The sequence below is a fragment of the Lingula anatina genome, chromosome 1 (assembly GCF_051362555.1).
Source record: "Lingula anatina isolate TDL-2025a chromosome 1, LinAna3.0, whole genome shotgun sequence".
Taxonomy (NCBI): Eukaryota; Metazoa; Brachiopoda; class Lingulata; order Lingulida; family Lingulidae; genus Lingula; species Lingula anatina.
This window is the reverse complement of record NC_141767.1, coordinates 33,225,482-33,247,930: the sequence shown is the minus strand read 5'-3', so window position 1 is coordinate 33,247,930 and position 22,449 is coordinate 33,225,482. Positions and strand designations below refer to the sequence as shown.

General features: G+C 33.6%; 2 protein-coding genes across 3 annotated transcripts; both read right to left on the bottom strand.

The window, feature by feature from the left end:
- Positions 1–746: 746 nt before the first annotated feature.
- On the bottom strand, positions 747–14,771 carry LOC106178690 (sorting nexin-2). Of its 2 annotated transcripts, XM_013561979.2 has the most exons (12): positions 14,606–14,771; positions 13,785–13,872; positions 13,170–13,405; positions 10,855–10,965; positions 10,117–10,258; positions 9,497–9,575; positions 9,100–9,292; positions 6,670–6,763; positions 6,122–6,327; positions 2,109–2,252; positions 1,677–1,829; positions 747–1,364 (listed from the first exon to the last, which is right to left on the bottom strand). In XM_013561979.2, exons 1-12 carry the CDS (start codon positions 14,693–14,695, stop codon positions 1,314–1,316), a joined length of 1,587 nt encoding a protein of 528 aa, XP_013417433.1. In that variant the 5' UTR covers positions 14,696–14,771; the 3' UTR covers positions 747–1,313. The 2 variants fall into 2 exon arrangements, with proteins under 2 accessions (XP_013417433.1, XP_086862232.1); XM_087006106.1 differs by lacking the exons at positions 13,170–13,405; positions 13,785–13,872; positions 14,606–14,771 and adding an exon at positions 11,988–12,153.
- On the bottom strand, positions 14,606–21,855 carry LOC106178683 (arrestin domain-containing protein 3-like). Its single transcript, XM_013561970.2, has 7 exons — positions 21,135–21,855; positions 20,636–20,797; positions 19,907–20,127; positions 19,231–19,413; positions 18,854–19,036; positions 18,354–18,546; positions 14,606–17,561 (listed from the first exon to the last, which is right to left on the bottom strand). Exons 1-7 carry the CDS (start codon positions 21,247–21,249, stop codon positions 17,425–17,427), a joined length of 1,194 nt encoding a protein of 397 aa, XP_013417424.1. The 5' UTR covers positions 21,250–21,855; the 3' UTR covers positions 14,606–17,424.
- Positions 21,856–22,449: the final 594 nt, after the last annotated feature.

Here is a 22,449-nt window from a genome sequence, read left to right as displayed (position 1 = left end):
TCTGATATGGACGCTCCATCAGGCAATATTGTGACTTAAAATTAATCGCACTAATGGCACGATATTTTCAAGTAGTCCCCAGTGGAACACGGATCACATTGTAAGCGAGGTTCAATCCATTACAGTCAAAGTTCCCCTTTAATATGTCAAAACTATAGGGATTCATACTGCTTGGGACGACATGCTGTGCAAGCTTTAAATTTAGAAATGTGCAAATTATCAGATAGTCGTTTCTAAAGTTTTGCAAGAGAAAGAATTGATTTTAGACTTTGGTATCTATTTCGAAGCGCATGTCGAATTTGATTTAACAATTTCAAGTAAAGACGGAAGCCGAAGCTCTCTAAAACCATATAATGGTATTGCCCATAACTTCATTATTCTAATAGGGTTTTCTTCCTTTTGATTTCAAGTTAATCGGAGCCATCAGCCCTAGAGAGTGCCGCAACGTGATGTATATATACACTATATGCAAATAACTAACAAAGCCATTTCGACACTTTTCAGACCTTTAACAAAACCTACAAAGCCAATGTTTTTTTCCTAACTTATCTTGTGTTGTCTTATTTTGCTCTTCTTTTTTAATTATTGCAAATGAAACTCGAACAAATTTTTTCATTTATAAATTCTTTTGTTTTGTTTCGTTTATATTTCATACTTATGAAGCTCTCACTCAAAGTAGAATTATAAACAGAAAGAAACAACAGTGAAGGCACATTTAACAAGCTGGCAAAAACTTAACAAAGACATGAAACAGAACATCTTTATATATGAGGACAAGCCAGCAATATGGGTACTTCAACACTGAAACACAAATAACTTTTTCATATCTTTATCATATCTTACATCTTTGCTCAATTATACCAAATGATAATAAATTTGATGAACAGTCAATCAGCTCCACCATTAAGTCATTCATCAGGTTAACCGCAGCAATGTCTACGCTAAGCGATACAACTTAAAGTGGAAAGTAGATTTACATTCAATTTGTCTCAGGTTTGAACTACTGTTATACATTTCAATGTGCAGCATCTACTTAAAGATTCATACATGAATGAACATACATATTTTCTCTTTGCAAGAGTTTTCCTAACTGGCAATTTATTCCTTAAACACTTGTTCAAAATCTCACGACTTCTGATGGGTAAATATATTCATTTTCAATGATGGGTAAATAACAACGGCAGATTGACATGATTTCAGTGCCAATAATATTTCATAGTTATGTACAGTAATGATACTTAAAAGTCTCTTCAAGTGTCAAACAAAGATCAGTCTCTGTTTATTTTTGTCTTTCTTTCCAATTCCTACTTTTATCAAGCAATTGCCTTTGCTTCTGGAAGGAATGTTTCCCAGTACTTGATCAGCTGAAAGAAAATGAAAAAAGTTCCAAATTTCTCTTTTCATTGATTCACTAACATTTGTCCCATCAACAATGTTTCATCTTATTAAAAAGAATGCTTAGAAGAACATTATCAGGTTGTGTACAAATCTTGCTTATAACTGATCAATGAATACTGTCATCATACACAATTATTTCTCCATCAAACTTTGAATCAATAGCTTTAACTTTGTATCAAGTAATTTTGTTTTTTTTTGAAGATGCTTATTCTAAACTTTTACTGGTTAGAATTAAAAAAAAAGTTTTGTTTCTGATTATTCATAGGAAAATAACAAACCTGTTGCTGATTATTCATAAGAGTTTCAAGATAGTTGATTATAGTTATCTTAAAATCTCGCACTCTCTTTTTGTCGAAGCGGGCCACCTCCTTTCGGATATTTTCTGATATTTTTTCAAAGTCCTCTTGACCTTTTTCTACTTTTCCCTCCCACTGAAATGAAACATGATGCTCACATAACATATGTCAAACTTCAAGAAAAGAACAAATTTTCTTATGTAAAACAACAACAATAATAATAATAATAATATTGCTGAACTGCATGAACATGTATTGCATCTTTGCCACCTAACCATGAGAAAAAATGCTTGATGCTATCATAAGAAAAACCAAGACTTAAAGTATTTAGTAATGAGATCATTTGCAGAGACTATGACTCACATTATCATGAATGAAAGTTAAGAGAATAAGCTAGGCAAAATACAAACAAACCTCCTCTATTTCTGACTGAGCTTGTGGAATTTTGTCAGATTTGTGGGCTAATTCCAGTTTCACCTTGGCTTCTCTTTTTTTGTTCAGCATTGATTCGGCCTCCTTCCAGGCTTTATAGACCTTTACTCTCTGGTTAAAAACATCCTGAAATGGCAATCAATTACAAATTAAGAAAATTACATTTTAAACTGTGACAGGCAATTGCAAGACATCAAACAATTAACATACAAAGTTTTACAAGAGTTTTCAACTACCACTGTTCAAGCATATCTAGTAAATAAAAAATTAATCAACATGTCCTTTACATTTATACTTGTCATGCATTTCTTGTATTAGAAACTCTAAATGTACTGTTTATGTACTTTGTAGAGGTTTCAGCATTACACTTCAATATTTATTAAAATATACAAGTTTTTGCCAAAACAAAATATTTACATTGATCAAATATGGCACTACAAACTACCTAGAGGAAAACAAACTATAGTGACCGCAATGACAACAACAAATACAGTGTCAAAACGAGGAAAATATTGTCCTGCACAGCAAGAAAATTTTTTCTTTAAATACATTTCTTGCCAACTGCCTATTTAAAACACACCCAATAGCCGTGAACAGGCAGGAATACACAATCCAAATGTTCCTGTCTGTGTGTACTTAAGGCGTTTCAAACATGCTGAAATCAATAAGACACAAACCAAACGAAATCTTAATCTGCAGAGAATACTTTTAATTAGTGAAGTGTGTTATATCCTACTGCCAGCAAACACCAGAATACAAAACCCAGTGGGGTATTATTAACTGACTTTGTGTGGTACGATTAACTTAAAGGCTAATTGGTCATTTTAAATGTTTTAAACTGTTTTCGTGTATAACTGCTGTTCATGCATTTTTCATCAGGATTCTATAAAAATATCTTTTAATCATAGCTTCTGAGAAAATTGAAAGTTTTGTTTTACATATTTGCACAATCAATTAGGCAATCAGCATTTAAACAAATGACCCCCTTCTATTTTGATGGCAAACAGTAAGGTGTGTCTTAAACGATTTTATTAAAAAAAATTAACTTTATTGATATTTACCGATCAATTTCTATTATATCAGTAATAACAACAATAATGTTATAATTACGAAATATACCTTGTGTATTAAATAACAGAATCAACATAAGGGAGGTGACTGTAGACAATCTCCTTCAGCAAAACTGAGAGATAAAATCTTTAGTTATGGTCACTACAACTTACTAAGGATATCCAACATAAACCTCACTCTATTAATGACTTAGTGCTTATTCATTTTTATTAATTAATATATTTATCTTGTTATTTTTTGGAGGCTGCAGAATATCAATTCAGACTAGAAATCTTTCACTAGAAAAGTGAGTCCCACAGATGCAGGGGGAAAAAAAAAAAAAAAAAAAACCTGCCAAAGACATTGTGTTGACACCCAAGCTGACTGAATCAGCCCAAGCATATAATGCCATTATGTCAAGTGTTCACATCCTGATGACAGCTTTTGACAGTATACACCTAACCATCACATCTTCAGACAACTGAGCATGAAAACCAATATGCTGGGAATGTATTATTGAAATTTTCCCCCATATTGCATTGATCAGATGGCCTAACATCTAATACCCATGGGGTACATGACTAAAGTTTATTACTTCATTTCTCTTTGATAATACTTAATACAAGAAACCAATTTTCCATGATGTTATTTTTCTTTCTTATCTGGAAATCTTGTCGAACGGCTTCATTATTGTAGGGACACCTTACTGCACAAAATAAGCAATGAATATAAAGCACCAACTTTGGTTCTACAAATTCTGACATGAAGACATCTTTTGTTTTCATTCAATTTCAGCTCATCTGTCAAGCGCTCAGAATTTGCCTGAATTGATCAAAAGCATGTATAACTCAATATTCCATTAAAAAGGGAAATTAAGTTTACCTAGAGTAAATACATTACATCTTTATGAAACCGATAGATTAACATTCACATTATCTGATCCTAGCTGCAATTGTAAATACATTGTAGAACCTAAGCTTCATTATGGACTAAAATTAGAGTGGGAAAATAATGCATTACCAGCCCATGTGGCTAGACATATACTGGCAGCTGTAATTGATTGCCAGGAGTTTTTCACAAAGCTATGCATAAATGTATGCCCATAACACACATCAATGTTCACTTTCTATCTCAACACTGAAGTTGTGCAGGTGGCAAAATTGCTTAATGGTGCCTTCAGCTTTCTACTCATCATTTGATGAAAATAAAAAGTGAATCATTGTTGTCATAAACCAAATAAATGAAAAAAAAAAAAAAAATGAGCGCACAGCTTTTGAAGGTGGTTACAATATATTGCAATCACAGTGTGTGAATTAATTATTTATCAATAATTTCCTAATGGTCAACTATGCAATCCTCTGAGAAACTCAGAAACAATATACATCTAATACCTTACCTTCTACATTCAAATATATAAATTTAATGATAAAACTATTAGTTTACCATTGGTGAAGATACCACAAAACCTTCCTCAATCATTTACACAGTTTATTAGATATTTCCTAAATTCTGTAAACTTGTTTATATACTTGTATAATGATGATAACAACAACAGGAAACCTAAATATGGAGATCATCAGGTTTAAAATCCTCCCTACAGATCCCTACCTACAGCTGCCATCAAAATATAATAAACTGGGATTAACTGCAGTAACTGTCTCATGATATATTTACATACGAGCTAGTAGCTTTATTTGCTCCCAAGCTATTCCATTCAATGTGATTATTTCACTGGCATTCCCATGAGGTGGGCCTCACTTCAAACTACCAACATATATCTTCATAAATGCTACATTACTATACAGCAGTGTGATTTGAGTGTGTCTGTATCAATGAGCAGCAGTTAGTAAACTGCAATGTAAGACATCATATAATACTCATACATGCAAAAAGTCAAATTCCATGCTCTAATCATTGAACGGGTTTAACAATATCACCATTTAATGATCTATTAAGACTGACATTTTGATACTGATATATTCTATAGAGACTTAGACCCCATTCCCATAGACACCATCCACCTACGTAGATCAATCAAACACTGTGGGAACTCTCACCAAGTCCAATCAACTTAGCTGAATAACACGCTGCTTCTTGTTTCCAACGTACTCGTGTAATCACTGGCTTTTCTTGTTCTTAACACCAGGAGGAGGCATTTTTATATGTTGAGCTGACTGCACTCAGCGAGAGTCCCTCCAGAGTTGATCTACATAGACCGATGGTGTCTATGAGAATGGGGTCACAGTTAAAGGATGTGTAAATGAACTTTATCTGAACTTATACTGCATGCTGGGATCAATTAAATCATAAGAGAATAAGGGCTTAAATACCAAACATATTCCATATCAATTGGAAAAAAGGCATGCTTAAATATATTGGTTGATGAGCTAAAAGCATTTTCAATAAGTCTTGAATGTTCAAAAACATCGACATATTTTTTATTCATTATCTTTTTCCCTGTAATTCTATGTGTATCCATAGATAAAATATCATTTGACTGAAATCTAATTGGCTCAATCAAATTGATTACATTGATATCTCACGTCTATACATCATGATAATACTGAACATAATAGCAGTCCAATCTACTTTTCCAGAAACTTTCATCAGCTAAAAACAAAGTGAATTGCATACACAAATATAATCATTCATGATTACATTGCATAATATTTTTTATCCGCCCATCTCAACAAATTAGCTGAAGATGTTTTTTCTGTCATTATACAAAAAGTCAAAGTACTGGATCTAACATTTGTAGTTCTCTTTCTTGCTAAGTTTACATGGTGTTCTAACTAAAAGACGTCTCCCAGGATTTAACCCAAAACTCACATGTAAAATGAAGTCATTTTCGTTAACACAGTTTTCCATACAGTGTATATGGTCAAAAAAAGAAAAAAAAAAGCAACTGCATGTGGCGACCCAAGTTCCAAACAACTGCTACTCACCTTGACAGCTCCTATAAGTGTTACGTAGTCTTTCAGAAGCTCAGCAAATACATAGAAGTCTGTGTCGGCCTGATCTTCATGCAACTGCTCTATCTTTTCCTCAATCTCTGCCAGCTGGGAAATTGCACGAGACAACGCCGTGTGCTCTTCTGCATTAGCCAACATGGCAGCACTCTTGGCGAATGATCCAGTCATCTGTGACAAATCTAGTGGGTGAAAAATATCATTGATTCTTAGGTCGTATATCTCTAAATTAAGATGTTTTTCTGGTACATGCTGAACTTCTCCGATATGAAATGTACAGGCAAACCTGCTAGCACATAACACCACTATTCACATTCTGCTGCATCCAGCTCCCTGTATTATTCAAACCCAAAGTTCTTATGAAATGTTCTCCCGGAAGATTAGTGCACATAAAACCTTCATTATAATCTACATACACATTTGAAAAAAAGTCCAAACTAATATAGTTATAAAGTATTCGCTACAGTGTAAAAATTCACTGATATTTTATTTTAAAATTTTAACTAATGAAGGTGTGACTTCACCTTTTCTATGAACTACCAAAGCTTCTACACTTCCATGCAATTTTCTTAAATGGGTGTCCAAGCTCTCCACTTGCTGCTGTTTCTCTTCAAACCACTAAAAACACAAAAACAGTAAGTTAAAATTTCGTTTCACTTGTTTATATATAGTGTTCACTGAAAAAAAGGCAAGCTATTTATGCTTGTACTCTATACAAAAGGCTGCCCAGCTGTATTGTTGCAAATACTAAATAATCTTCAGTTAAATGTTATCTTAGTCAAGAATCTTTTATTTGTCTCAACTGAATAATTAAAACATCAAAAGTGCGTGACTCATGCAGTAAGTACATGTATTGGGTTCATGGAAATAGCATGGAATATATAATATATACAGATATGATTTTACACAGGAATATACATATATATCCCTCAAGGCACCCAATTTCAACTACAATATAAATGTACTCATAATGCTGACGTGTTCCCAGATACACTGTAGTTCACACATGTTACATAAGATAACACGTCATATTTTATCAGATATTACATAACCTGAAAGTGTCACATCAATCATCCTACATAAAATGTGCTATACCAGAAAAACACTCAATCAGATAGCCTGATAATAACACCTGGGTCTGTAAGCTATGAAAACATTGACGTCAATGAGCAGGCAAACTTGAACAGCTATGTAAAAAATACTAAGTAGAAAGTGCAACATCAATGTAGAACTCAAAGAAAGAAGAACAATAAAAAGCAAGCAATATCTGATTCAGAAAATAAGTTTTTACAACACATTTAAAGCATCTTTTAAAAAACCTTTAAGTTTCTTTACCATATTGTCCTATTATTCAATAATAAATGCCTTTCTATTATTCCAGCTCTTCTCTTTACAAATGACTTTATAAAATAAAACATCTGCACCACATAGATATAGACAGGGAAACCGTTTTCTAACATTCTAATGACAAAGAGGAAAATAAAAGATTACATTATAACTACCATGCAACCATCATTCTCATCATTTCAGAATTTTTACAAGTTGATTAGATGTACCAACATAAATTTTGTTTTTGCAATATAATAGTCTGGAAAACAGTCTTTAAAGAATAATACATTTTTGTAAATGTGTTTAGCCAGGGTTTAGGAATAGGGACTCCTATAAATTCATTCTCATAATGAGGCTGTGGAGACTCCCTATCCTCCTGTAATATAAATCTATAGAATGGCTCTCCAAAATTGAAATATTGAATTCAAAAGACAGCTGAATGGTTGCCTGACTAATGCCCTGTAGAAGAAAACTATAAAACTTTTTGATAAAAAAAAGTTTTGTAAGACAAATATCAAAAAATAAATATCTTGTTCAAAAGCTACAAGAATACTCAATATTATTTGTCATTAAAAAATCAAAATCAAATTTTTGATTCTGAAACTGGACTTACACTGACTCATGCTGAAAACTCATACATAACAAGTTATGTTGAGGATAGGAAAGTTGTAACAATGCCAACTGTTCCTACTGGCAAAAGAACATAAAGAAACAACATGATAGTTTTACCAAAAGAGAAGAGTACATTGATATAGAAAATGAAGTTCTAGAAGGACTTTAACTGCTGTTGACAAGACAAACATTCATGTCTGAACAGGTTTTACAGTAATGTAGCTTGAAGAAATTGAAGAGACAGCAAGACATTGCCAAATTGAATAGAAAAAAGCATGCTACAATCCTATTACCTGAAAATCAAAATCCGTCTGAGAGCATTCAAATGGGAGGATAGGTTGGCAAAGATAAGCACTCAGAAACCAGGGCAGTTCAAAATGAGGCTATGTAACAGAGTATGAATTTCAAAATCATGATACATAACACATTACATTGATCACTTGGGAAGAACCATAAAATCTAGATGTGTGTATAGCTTTACCTTTACATGTCCTTCACAACAATATAAACTGTCCCCTTACAGAAATCACTTTTTTGGGGTAATATTTAAAAGATTAAGAATAAACTGTTTAAAAGTACATACAAATACTGCATAAACCTCAATTAGTTAGTCTGACTCACAATATCATGAAATATTGTTAATGAACCTAAAACAATATGAAAAATAACTATCAGCAACTTTTCAAACAAAAGCACAATTTTTAACACTTTTCTTTCACTGCACACTGCCTTTACATAAAAAAAAGATCCACACAAAGCATAACATAAAAGCTGCAAACAAGTGTCTGAGCAACTCAAGCAAAAGGTAAAAGAAAATGTCTGCAAAACCTGCTATTATAATTGTCGCATCATAATAAACAAGAGGGCTGTATGAGTGACATTGTATAAATGTTCAGCATATTCTAACACATTACTAGAGTCGCTGGCCAGCCTTATATACATACAACCGACTTCAGGAACATTCACGACTCACAATTAAAGCTATATTAACCAAAGATAACGGATCTAATCACCTGATCAGTCTCGTCCATTTTAAAGGTTATCTTTCCTACGGCATCACCAACTTTATTAAAAAGCCTCATCACTCCTGCCCCACTCAGAGCTGATGTATTAGTGGCCTTGGGAAGGTCCCCATTCAGCTCCAGAAACTCTCGGAAATCAGGATCCATTCTCAATACTGGGTGTGCTGCTGTGCGATTCAGGTATCTATACACAAGGAATGATAAGAATTCATTCATAACATAAACATGTTTATCATCCCAGTTCAAAAGTTATTATTAACATTGACATATTGGCTTAGCTGACGACTGAGAGAAAATTATCGAGATCACAACTCTGCTTAATACAGAATACAAGTTGCCTAATAAATATGACCAATTGCATTACCCTAAAATCTGGTAATACCCATACCTTTCTAATGCAGCTCTTCTTTTTTCCACAAATTCAGATGAACCCTGGTCTTCCTTGGACATCTTTATCTTTGTCATACCTAAAATATAAAATGATTCCATTTTCAATATAATTTTTGAAAAAAAAAAAAAAAAAAAAATGAAATGAAATGAAATAAATAAATAAGACATTTCTGATTGTTAAGTGCATTCAACCTATTGTTCATTAGCAGGTAAGAACTCATCAATATTGACAGCATTTTAACTTGTAAAGATATCAAATTAAATTAAAATTTAAGGACACATAGACTGGGTTCCCATGCCTAGATCGATCCATCTGGATCAGTCTAACTCCCTGGGGAGACTCACTAAATTGCCATCAACTAACTGGCTTAAATGTCTGTCACGCCTACCGAATCAGCTAGCAGGTAAAGATAATTACCCCTTAACAGCTTTACTAGGTGTGACAGACATTTGAGACAGTTACATTGATAGCAATTTAGTGAGACTTCCCAGGGAGATAGATCGATCCAAATGTATGTGGGAATGGTCCTCTAAGCATTACAAAGCATATATGAAAAAATGTCCTCAACTGAACAAAAATTATTAGAAATCAATTACAGGATATAAACGTCAGAGTACCTATGACACTTTTCTCTGGAGCTGGTGGTACAATGCGTCCTAACATCAGGTGTTTTTCTGTCAACTTATCATGGAGGCCAAGGAAATCACTGAAACGTCTGGTAACTGAGAAATCAGACTTTTGAAAAGCTGGAATGGTTGTCTGAAAATAACAAAAGTCAATTTCATTAAATTTATATCTTTTGTGAATCAACCAACTGACAAATCAAAATCATTTACCTATGCAATTTAGAAAAAAAATAGTGTACTGGCCTCTTTGCAACCCCAAATATTGAAATATGTGCACTATTTATTTGGAAATCATATATATATTTTTTTAATGTTATTTTTCAGGCCTAACCATTATTAAATGTTATTACTCAACATTATTCACTAGCCTACTAAATTTACATCATATTTCTTATCAGAGGGACATTGCAATAAATGTTGCTGTAATCAGTCAAATTTCAAACATCATTCTGACTTGTGTTTGTCCTTTATTAATACTTTTGTCAAGTTTGAGTGAGGAGAGATAAATAAACAAACAAACAAACAAACAAATAAACAGCACAATTTAAAGTACCCCCGAAGTAAAAACTAGTAGGAACTTTGAATCTAAAACAAATTATAGATTACAGATATAGATATCTCTATAAAAGCAACTGACATGCAACTTTTTGCAAAATATCACATTACTACAAAAGCAGCAGGCTCTTGAAGTCTGAAGACTGCAACGTGAATGTTTCTACTATCATATACCTTTGTGTTAACATCATACACCATATAGGAACTCATGCCATCTCCCTTCTTGTGTGGGTTACCAACACTGATCTCTAAACTGAACTTGTCACCTCCTTCCTCCTCCTCCTTCTGGAAATATATGAGTAATACATAATCATACTGTACCACATCAAAACAGCTACACGTACAGTTTTTTTATTCCAAAGGTGACAGATTTTTCATAATTTAATTATATTTTTGGGAGCCTTATATGATCCTCATTTTATATTATCACTTTTTTCTAGACAAGAAATCTCTTTGTAGTCAAGCTTAGATAAAACACATGCCATAAATAAGACTAAGCTGTGTCCATTAATCCAATTCAAAGATGCTAACAGCAAAATATTGTACAAATGATGCTGGCTTCAGAGGAAAATACACCCCCAGGAAATACATTCACCGTGTAGTTATAACCATGTAGTTTGCCTCCCTTTCTCTTTATCAACCTCTACCTCACATATATTAAGCAGATGACAGACAAAATGAAGACTTAACCTACAGCTGCTTTAAGAGCTTATGAATAATACTCAGTTTTGTAATTCAATACAACACCCAATGTCACATGAGGTGAATTATTTCAAAGTTGCTACATGTAGATTTTAAAATTCTCACTGAACAAGCTACATGTAATAAATAACACAAACTGGAACAGTATTATATATTGAGAATATCAACCCAAAGCTTGACATTAAAGGTGGCCCAATGGCCCTGGGGAACTGAAAACCAACCTAGGGCCATTGAATCGATGGGGTCACCAGCCCAAAGAGCAAGTAAAATGTCATGTGTCAAATCATTCTTGCAATATTTACTGTTATCTCGGGCCAGGATTGCAAAAAGTTACGGTAGTGTCAAGCCCTGCAACCTTGCCACAATCTAAAATATGTCTTAATACGCTCTGCTGGGATTTAATTTCTACCCTTTCTTATATCCTAGAGTATAATGTGCCTGCTGCACTGGGTGTAATTTGTGACCTCAATTATCTTTGCAAATGAGAAAAAATATGAAATTACCTATAAAGCAGGATGATATGAACTTGTGTAAAGGAAAAAAACCCATAAGGTATAATGCTCATTCAACATCTTAAAATCAATGCTGTATTTAAACAAACTTACTTCTTTCAAAAGTTTCTTTTTTATATCTCTGTAACGCATGCACCTATATGCAAAATCAATTGGCACAATCTTAATAGAGCGTTCCAAGTCTGGTTGTTCCATGTCTCTTCACTGTGTCATGTGATCATCACCATAATAGCAAGCAATATACTCATCTGACCTAGATATTATCACACTTTCCAGAAAATAAATCTACAAAATGACTCACAAATCCCATAACTGCACAGTGTGTGTGACCCTAAGAAACTGAACAGTGAAGATAGCGGTTCATGTGACAAAGATGCCTTGTGACCTTAAAAAACATCTTGTGATTCTGTGGTTGAACTCAGCATTTCTGTGACAGTCATGAGTTGTGATGTCCATACTGGTTTTACCACAATTTTTGTCATGTGATCTGTGACATCCTTCACACTACACATAATGACTTAGACCCCATTTCCAGAGATTAGATCGATCTACTTTAGATCGACCTAACTCCCTGGAGTTCACACTAAATAGCTGTCACCAAAGTTAATTACCCCCTTACAGCTTGTAGTAGGACATTTAAGCCAGATTATCTGACAGTAATCTAGTGAGACTCCCGCAGGGATAGATCGATCTAAAAGCTCTAAGAATACAGCCTTACTTATATTTATGCAAAAGGTTTATATCTACTCAGTTTAGTAAAAGAAAAAAAAGGGAACATTCAGTGACCTAGACCTGTCAACCTCATTACCCCTTAAGGCTTTGTTTTGGGCAGGGGAGGGTAGTAATTTGCAAACATATTAAATGACAATGGGTTATAAAATATCAACTAAATTGTCTTAAAATCTGTGGTTAAATTCTGAAAAATATTAGGACCTTTATGAGAACCACAATTAACTAGAATTGAAAAAAAAAAAAAAAAAAAAAAAAAAAAAACTACATGGGATATTTTAAGCCTACCCAGGATGTGAACACAGACTGGTAGATAATCCAGTTTGTTTTCTCTATCCTTTTTTCTTTTAAATGTCCATCCATTTCTTGAAAAAAAACTTGTCTAGCAGCTGTTTTCCTTTCAATCACGACTATTTCCCCCTTTTTTTTCCACAAACCATACTTCAATAATAACTTTCACTCTATCTTAATGCTATCATTGTTTGACTAAATGTACTACCTCTAGAGACAAACATCTTACAATAAATTATCTTCTACAAATCTTACTTCTTCTTTTGATTTCCCTGCAGATGCAGATGCTGTAGTGGTAGTTTTAGTTGTGGTGGGTGCTGCAGCAGAAGCCGAGGTCACAGACACCTCTGTTGTTGCTGGTGCCTTATCACTATCATCTTCATCATCGTCTTTCTTTTCATCCTCTGGTGTTGGATCTTCTTTTTGTTCCTCTGGTACAACCTCTGCAGGCTTGTCTGCACTGTCATTTAATGGGACTTCTGTGTTAGCATCTGAAAAACAGAACATGATATGTATAAAAAAGCAATTAACAGATGTAACTGTAATGTACCGGTGATTATTTTGATCATATCACTTTTTTATCTCAAAATTGGGCAATGAAGGATATAATGTTACTAAACAATATTCATTTTCATATATGAAATGCAAGCTAATCTGTTACCATTTTGAAACATTAAAATTTCTTTTTTCAAGTCATGTCTTTTACTGTTATCTATTTTACAAAAATAAAAAGGTTTGGTAGACAATATATGCCTTATTAGAATGAAAACAATGAGATGAACCTTAAAAACCCCATTCATAGTGCACAAAACTGATCTTATAAAAGTTGCACTTAAATTCTGCATAAATGGTTCAAACAAAATAATTTACCTGCAAAAAGATCATCCTTATCATCATCATCTTTACTATCATTCATATCCACTTCTTCCATAACAGCCTTCTGTTCAGGGGCTTTTGTCTGTGTGAGGTAAAAAGATTTTAATCAAAAATACACATATATGGTGCATAAATCATATTTATAAGCTAGGTCCATTATAATGCACCCATCAAATCAGTACTAAAAGTAAAGACAGTGATATATATCATAAAAGATTAACAATAATTGTTATATTTTAATATCTAGAATATAGTCCATTTTTTATAATAAAAACTATTTGGAAATAGAATGTTATTTCATCTTCCTGGTTATACACATGTATGTACAGTATGCCATGTGGGAAAAGCACCAACCCATCTAGCACAAAGGCATTTTAAGGTTACACAAAAAGGCCACACAAAAAGGTTTTCCCTTAGCTGTTGAAAACTCATTCCCCTAATGACCAGTACTGCATCCTTTGACGAATTGTGCATATGGTAATACTGGGGGTTTAGCAAATTGAACAGGGAACTACCAGTACATGGATAGCAGATTGTCTTCGAAGTTTGTGTGTTAAGTACACAATTTTCAATTGTTTTAAAAACTAAAACAAAAAAGCAAAATAAACCTTCCCTGGATATAATTATTTCTGTAACTCTTCAAGTAATACATAACTAATACTAACTTGTGTATCAGTTACTACCGAGAAAGTCCCATGACTAAATCCGCAAATACCGGCAGGTGCCAAACACTAGGGGTAGGTCTCGAACTGTTGCAGCAGAGACATGCACATATAAGTATTCACATGGCCTAAGCACAGATTTTTCTATCTTACCTCTGGTGGAGAAGAAAACAAATCATCATTATCCTGTTCGTTTTCTTCATATTCTTGATCTTCAAATGGGGGTGGTTCTCGAGTCGCCATCTTGAAACATCACGTGATCATTACTCACGTCTGTGGCTGTCGTAATACATAATTTGGCAAATACATAAAATCTCACACTGACAAAAATCCATTTAACACTCACATCAAAACCAAATCGAAAGCACAGAATTTTATTTATCAATCGTGTTGCCTCAATATAGAAAACTCTCCTTTTAAAAATGTTTTTACGACAACTCCTTCAATCTCACCTGTCACAATCATGCAGAAACTCATAATACATGTATGTAGTGGAAACTTCCAAGAAGTTGCCAGTTATATTCAACGTTTATTCACTCAGACTTTAACCATTATAAAGGGAGAAATGGATCCGTTTATCTTGTGGTGCATTTTCCTAAGACAATGCACCTCCAAAATCCTTTCAAAACACTGAGTCATATAATTTGTGAATTTTGAATTTTAATAAAATTTATCTTGTATTCTTAAAAAAAAAAAAAAAAAAAAAAAAAAAAAAAAAAAAAAAAAAAAAAAAACACGCTGCCACATGGTAATAAATATTATACAATCACTTGTTTTTTTTTTGCTTACAACAAAAACTTTTCTTCCAGGTCTGAATTTGAAATAATGAAATAATGTAACCTCTAAGTCTCAAATCTCCAGGTGAATCTCTAGTCTCTAAACAGTAAATAAATAAATATAAATAATTATAAAAATGATCAATAACTTTTTCATTCTATTTTATACTTGTTATGAATGAAGCAAAATACATGCTAGCATATTTCTGCTGGGGCACACATCAACCTCAACATTGCACTTCAAATAGGTTTATATAAAGGGTTAAACACCCAAATTAGTGCACTAAGCCAATGCAACATTATGTCACATACAATGCCGGGTACGTACGGATAAAATTTAGTCCCAAAATATTACACGTCCCTATACTCCCGTTACCGATAGATACATAAAGGAAAAACGGAAAAAACGTCTTTTTAGATTTAAATACCGATAGATCCGATTTTTTTCTGCTGTCCTATATATTTGCGTTCCTATAGATATGACGTCCTCATAAACCCACGTCCTTTAAATCCGCATACCTATAGATCCACGTATTTTTAGATCCAAATACCGATAGAGGTACACTATTGCTCGAAATGGTTGGTATACTACTCAGTACATAAAATGCACTTCTTTAAAACGGCAGTACGCAGTCAGCAATATATTATTCTACTAGATCGTTTTCACACAATACTCAGTGAAAGAACATAAAAAGAACAAAAGTGTGTTCTATATTTCACAACGCTTAATTACTGTTCTAGCGTCAGAACACTGTTTAAAGTGTTCTCAAAATGTAACATTCGAACATGTAAAAAGTGTTCTGAATTTACATGTAAATGTGTTCTAAACAAAACAAAACAAAAAAGAACATAAAAATGTGTTCTAAATTTCACAACGCAAGTTGATATGGGCCTTTTAGCCGATTACGATGTCAGATAGATGGATCTAGCGGTACCTGGATCTAAAGATACGTGGGTTTATAGGAATCTGTTGGTGGATCTATCGGAACGTAAATTTAACGAGACGTAAATCTATTGAGACGTGTATGTATAGAGACGTATCTATCGGGGCGAATATTTTATTGGGACGTTTATCTATATGGCGGACCCCACAATGCCAGTGCAACATCTTAATAGTTCAAAGTAAAGAAGGCAACAATCTCTTATAACAAAATAATAAAAATGTTAGTCAAAAAAAAAAATTCTTTAATCAATTTCATACTCAACAGCAGACTAACGACATCCACTCTCTGAAGAATGTTTGAGATACGTAAGTAAATCTTATTAGCAGCAAATTATACATTGAGAGGAGTTAATCTTTAAATAAATCTATGAAAACTACTGTAAAATAAATAATGCCTCATTGACAGATAACAATGCTGCAAACCAACACTATCAGCAGACTGAGGCCTACACATATTGATCCTGTGTTTTAAAAACTGAAAGTTTGAGGTAAAATTCATAAGACTTATAAAAGTGAATATCTCCATGGCCCACATCACAATGAAATGACATGACACAATTATGATACCCCTGGCAATAATTTAAAATCTGTTCAAGATACAACCACATAGTGATTGTTGACAGTACTGCAGATATATGAATTATGTTTCTATCTATTTAATAATTTCTTACAGTGTTTACAATTATTTCTTAATATCTTGTCAAGTTTAATGCATGAGCTTGAAGTTCAATGTGATCTCGATCAGTACAGTAAAACAGAAACTGCTTCACGTATAACAACTTCTTACAGACAAAACTATATAGCTTAAAGTACAATTATGAAATCCCTTAGTCACTGCATTTAAAATGCTGCAGCATTCAGGCCAGCAACCCACAGGCTGACAAGAACTGAAGAATACCAACCCTACTTGGGATGGGGGGATAATAGGTATTCCCTGGGGTAATTTCAGACAATGTGGTTTTATTGCCTCAACTTACAGTTGTTTCTAATAGTACAGTCACAAGAGTTGTGAATGATTCAGTGATGATTGAAATAGCAATTACCTATATATATATATATATATATAGATATTATCATTAAGTTTGATCTGGCATCACATCTTTATAATATTTACTAAAATTCTTGAAAAAAGTTTTTTTCAAACTTAATTCTTTATCTATTTGTGTATTGCACTTAATTGGCACCAGCTTGCACTGGCATGACTATAGAATACCAGTATATAATGATTTGCAATAACTAGTTTGATCAAGTAGTTAGCTTGGATTGGTCTTCATGTTAGCATAATAGGTATACACAGGAGTAAACTCCACATCTCCAGTTGTGTGTTCATTGTCTTCATCATCCCTGATATTTACTTTGCCAAATACACATTCAGCATAAGATGGAGGTGCTAAAAAATGAAATGAAAAAAAAATTAATGCATTCAAATAAAACAGATATTTGACAAAATGATACTGAAAATTATGTACAATAATCAACAACAACAAAAAAAAAAAAAACCTCAGGACATATATAAACTATGCTGACTCAGGACAAATTTGTTGATAATTAAGATGTATTGTTGTAATAAAAAATAACTGCATTAGCATGAAATTCGCTGGGATTAGCTAAGCCCTTGTGTGTGTTTAGTGGGCAGCTACAAGAAATCCTTTTCTTTTTGCTTTCTCTAACACATGATTTTATAATAATTTGAGTAAAAAACTTTCATTTTGGCTTTGATGCCTGCCCTAGTGTTGATCTTTCATCACTCCATGTGTGTTACCCCATTTCCATAGACACCATAAGTCTCCTTGGATTGACCCTAATTTGAGTAAAAAACTTTCATTTTGGCTTTGATGCCTGCCCTGGTGTTGATACATCATCACTCCATGTGTGTTACCCCATCCCCATAGACACCATTAAGTCTACTTGGATTGACCCAACTCTGCGGGGCCTCTCATTGAGTGCAATCAGCTTAAATGAATGACATGTTTCCTCTTGGTTTCAATTTAATGTACTCATATAATCACCAGCTTTATATTCTACTTTACACCATGATCGAAGAGGCACGTTTAGTAATATGTTAAACTGATTGCATTCAGGAATTAAGAGTCCCAGTGAAGTTGGGTTGATCCATGGAGACCTGATGGAAATGTTGCTTAGGTGGCAATGCAAGCAGAGGCTGAACAGAAATTAATCTCACCCTGGTTAGGATAATCCTCCACAGGTGGGGCACTTGCTGCAGCCTGGTCCAGCAATGGAGCAGTTGGTTTACTACTTGACTGAAAGGTGCCATACGTATAGTCGGCTGATGACATTCGCAGAGGAATAGTACCAATAGTGACAGAAAGTGGAACTTTCAGACTAAATGATGGACCAGATGGAGTAACTATAAGCTGTAAAAACATAATATTATATACAGCATTTACACTTTCATTCATTCTAATGGATCAGTTTCAATATTTTCAGAACACCTAAATCTGACCAAGATTTTTCAAAATTAATTATCAAATTAAAAACATTGTTATTTGTCATGTTTGTTAAAATACTTCAATTATATTTCTGTTGTGGGTGCTGATTATGAACGTCTCTCAGTGCAAATGAAAATACTTTTCTGAAATGCCATGCTGGATATAGTTGATATATGGACCTTTAAAATTTTTTATGACATGATAAATATGATTTTGAATTCTAAAAAGGTACCTTGAGCTGATATGTTATTTGTATGATTCTGCACAGCTCTGTTTCTGTTGGTGGGACCGGAGGAATTCTTAGCCATACATTGTCAAACTCTTCACTTTTGGTAGCAGCTATAGATCCAAGAGACATGCTTGCAACATTGCGCATGGAATGTCTGCTTGATCCTTCCGCATAAAAGGAAACATGCTAAAAAGACATACATACAAAGATTACTGTCAAAAAAAAAAAAAACAAAAAAAAAAAAAAAAACAAAACAAATAAAATAAAAAATAAATAAACACATAAAATAAAAATAAAGATAAATAAATAAAATACAAAGTTTTCAAGGAAACCAAAGCAAGAATTTTTACATAGATTGCACAATTTACCAGCCCACTTACCTGGTTTAATTCAACGTTTACAGCAGTCAAGTCAGAGTTACTTTTATTGGTGATCTCAATGCGAAATGGGATGCTCTCTCCTGGTACAAATCCAGTTCTTGACAGAGACATCTTGGCCTCAATTGGACCCGAGGCACAACAAAGACAGCACAGAGTCTTAGAATCAGCTACTCCCATGGGTGTCTAAAAGATACAATATATTTATACAAGTATCATTGTAACTATGGCAGTTTCAGATCAAGTCAATCCACGGACTAACAGATCTGAGGAACAAATATGGCTGACCCACTTAAAAGCAATGCAGCCTAATCCCCTAATGGACTCCCCACCTCACACACACTCCATCCCTGCAGGGGCCTAGCAATTAAATCTCAGAGCCATTTTAATTTAGCTTTAATTGCAAGACCCCTGCAGGAATGTCGCATGTGATAGGCAGGGAGACCATAAGGAGATTATTCAGCATTGCTTTCAAGTGGGGTTAGCCATATTTGATCAGAGGACTAGTTACGAATTGTGAGCGTGGCCTATATAATAGTGTTAAAGAATAGAAGATTCTAACACAGAAAAATTGTACATTAAAATTCATTTTAAGAAGAAAAATTATCATCATAACTGAAAGGATGATAACGTTTAAAAACTGTTTACTATCATTTTCTGATGCGATTCATCAACATACCATCAAGTGAGGCTTTGTGTTCAGATCTTTTACACTAAGAATATTCACACCCCTCTTGGTGTGATAATCAAACCACCATGGTCGGTCTATGGTGGCTCTGGCTATGTAGCGAATATTTCCGAACTCCCCTTCAAATGATGTAGGTAGATATGGGGGTAGATCAAACCTGAATGGGTATGTTTTTGTGCCCGGGGGAAGGTAGAATGCCTCATTGGACTGAGCTTTAAAATAAAGATATCACATTATTATGAAAGTACTACTCAATATCAAGTTTGATTCAATGCAAAATTTTAAGTGATTGATTAATTGTCTTTTTTAAAATATTTATTAAAATAAATAAACTTGACAACAAAGATTGTTCATATAAGCATGTTGTGAGTTTTCTCTTTATCCCAAAAATAATATTGAATAGGCCGGATTATTCATGTCCATTTAAGCTTAATTCCGTCTTCTAGCAAAATTACTGCATGTACTAGTAAGTGAAAATAAAAGGTATCCTATTGTAAAAATATTATAACTTAATTAGAATTAACATGCTGTAGGTCATATGGGTGATATTTAAAAGTATTTTTGAAGAGCTGCATGGGTGTGATTTAAGTAATTCATTTCCATCTAAATCTGGAGAGTAAACTTAATTATAATTAGGAGAAAGAATCCTTAACTAAATTTTAATTGCAATGAAAGCATGATTATTACTTTACATTTTCTTCATTTAGTAACAATACTCACAGTGTCCATACAAAATAACTTTAGTTTCAAAATATTTCTGATGTGAAGAATAGTGTACAGTGTATGTCCGAGTCCGCCTATTGCCACTGCCATCAGTATAGCTCTCAGTTCTCGTTTCAGTCCAATGGACATAAGCTCTTCCTTCAAACTTTATTCTAACTCCTGCAAAACATTAAGTATCCTTAGTAAAAACAGAGACAAGTGTAAAGCCAACTATTAGAAATAAATAATTTATACATTTTCCATACTTCAAAGAAGATGAAAGTTCAATGTGTTTTGACTTCTTCAACTTGGATTCTTACACACATCTGTTCATAAAACTGATTAAGATGTTTACCTGTGTGTTATGTGTGTGTTATGTGTGTCATCTCACACACTTGAGAATGTACATTAGCTTTAACAACTACTTGTATATTGTGCAGCTATTGGTAAAACCAAAACAAGTATATGTAACCATTTTCACTATATAACAAAACATAAAATATGACTAATATTTTACCTCTTGTTTTTAGTTCCTCATCAATGTCTAAAAGCACATGGCCAGTAATTGTTGCACCAGCCTGATACACAGCCTGAGGGTTGTCAAACAAAACTGCAAACACTTTTAACCCCATGACTTAATCAGTGGCTTAATACACACTTACACTTCCTGAATAAACTGGGTCATTCCAGCATATACTGAAGCTACAAGGTAGAATTAAGCTACCAGTATGAACAAAAATACCATACCCCAATACAAATGATGCCATAATAGTCACATGCTACTTACTACATGCAAACAAAGATAGAAAATAGTGGCAATTTATTTGCATAACCTCTTTATATCAGATTAACAATACAGTATCTTTCTGATTATATTTGTACTTCTGACCTAAGCAGATTAATAAAAACTAGAAAAGAACTCAGAGAGCGCAGACCTCCGCCAAGGCAGCAAAGTCTCCATCCAATGCAGATTCACCCCTAAATTTTTGATATTTTGGATTATTGATTGATTATTGATCTGGATCACCACCAAAAACTAATCATCCGTTCCTTGGCCCACTTCTGGTAGTTCCTGAAAATTTCATCAAAATCGGTCCATAACTTTTTGAGTTATGTTGATGACAGACAGACAGACAAACAAACAGAGGTGAAAACATAACCTCCTTGGTGGTAGTAATTATTCCATATGCTGACCAATATAAATAGGTCAAGTAGGCCAAAATCACAAACAAACTCTGTATGTGTTTACAATGCTTAACAATGGTGAATCAGAAGAGATACCTGGTGCCAACTTTTCCTGGTGCCAACTTTTCACTTGCACAAAAAAATAAATAAATAAAATAAAATAAATATATAAATATAAAATAATAATAATTATGATAATAAAGTTTTTAAAAAGTCAAATTTGCCAGGCACTTTATCATTTCAGCACTCTAGACAAAATTGTACACATCATTTGATATTTGCCAAGCTTGTTTTTGCCTTGATTTGATGGGCCTTTCAATGCACATTAAAATTGGCTGAATCTGGGCAGAAGCTCAGCACTTTTGCTACGTTTCATGGGCACATTTGGGAGAAAAATGCCAATATATGTAGTAACTCAGTTCACATATTATTTTAAGTTTATTGTGTGTGAAAGTGACAAAATGTCACGGTCATCAATGAACTCGCCATGCTCCCGTCTTGGGAGCTCAACCCCCTTGAAACATCATTCATACAACTGATACAAGGCAATAGGTAGAAACCACAAAGCAGCAGCAAAAAGGATGCCAGTTTAAAGACATGTTCTGTGACCCAGTCATGATTCAAATAAACAAAATTGAGAACATTTT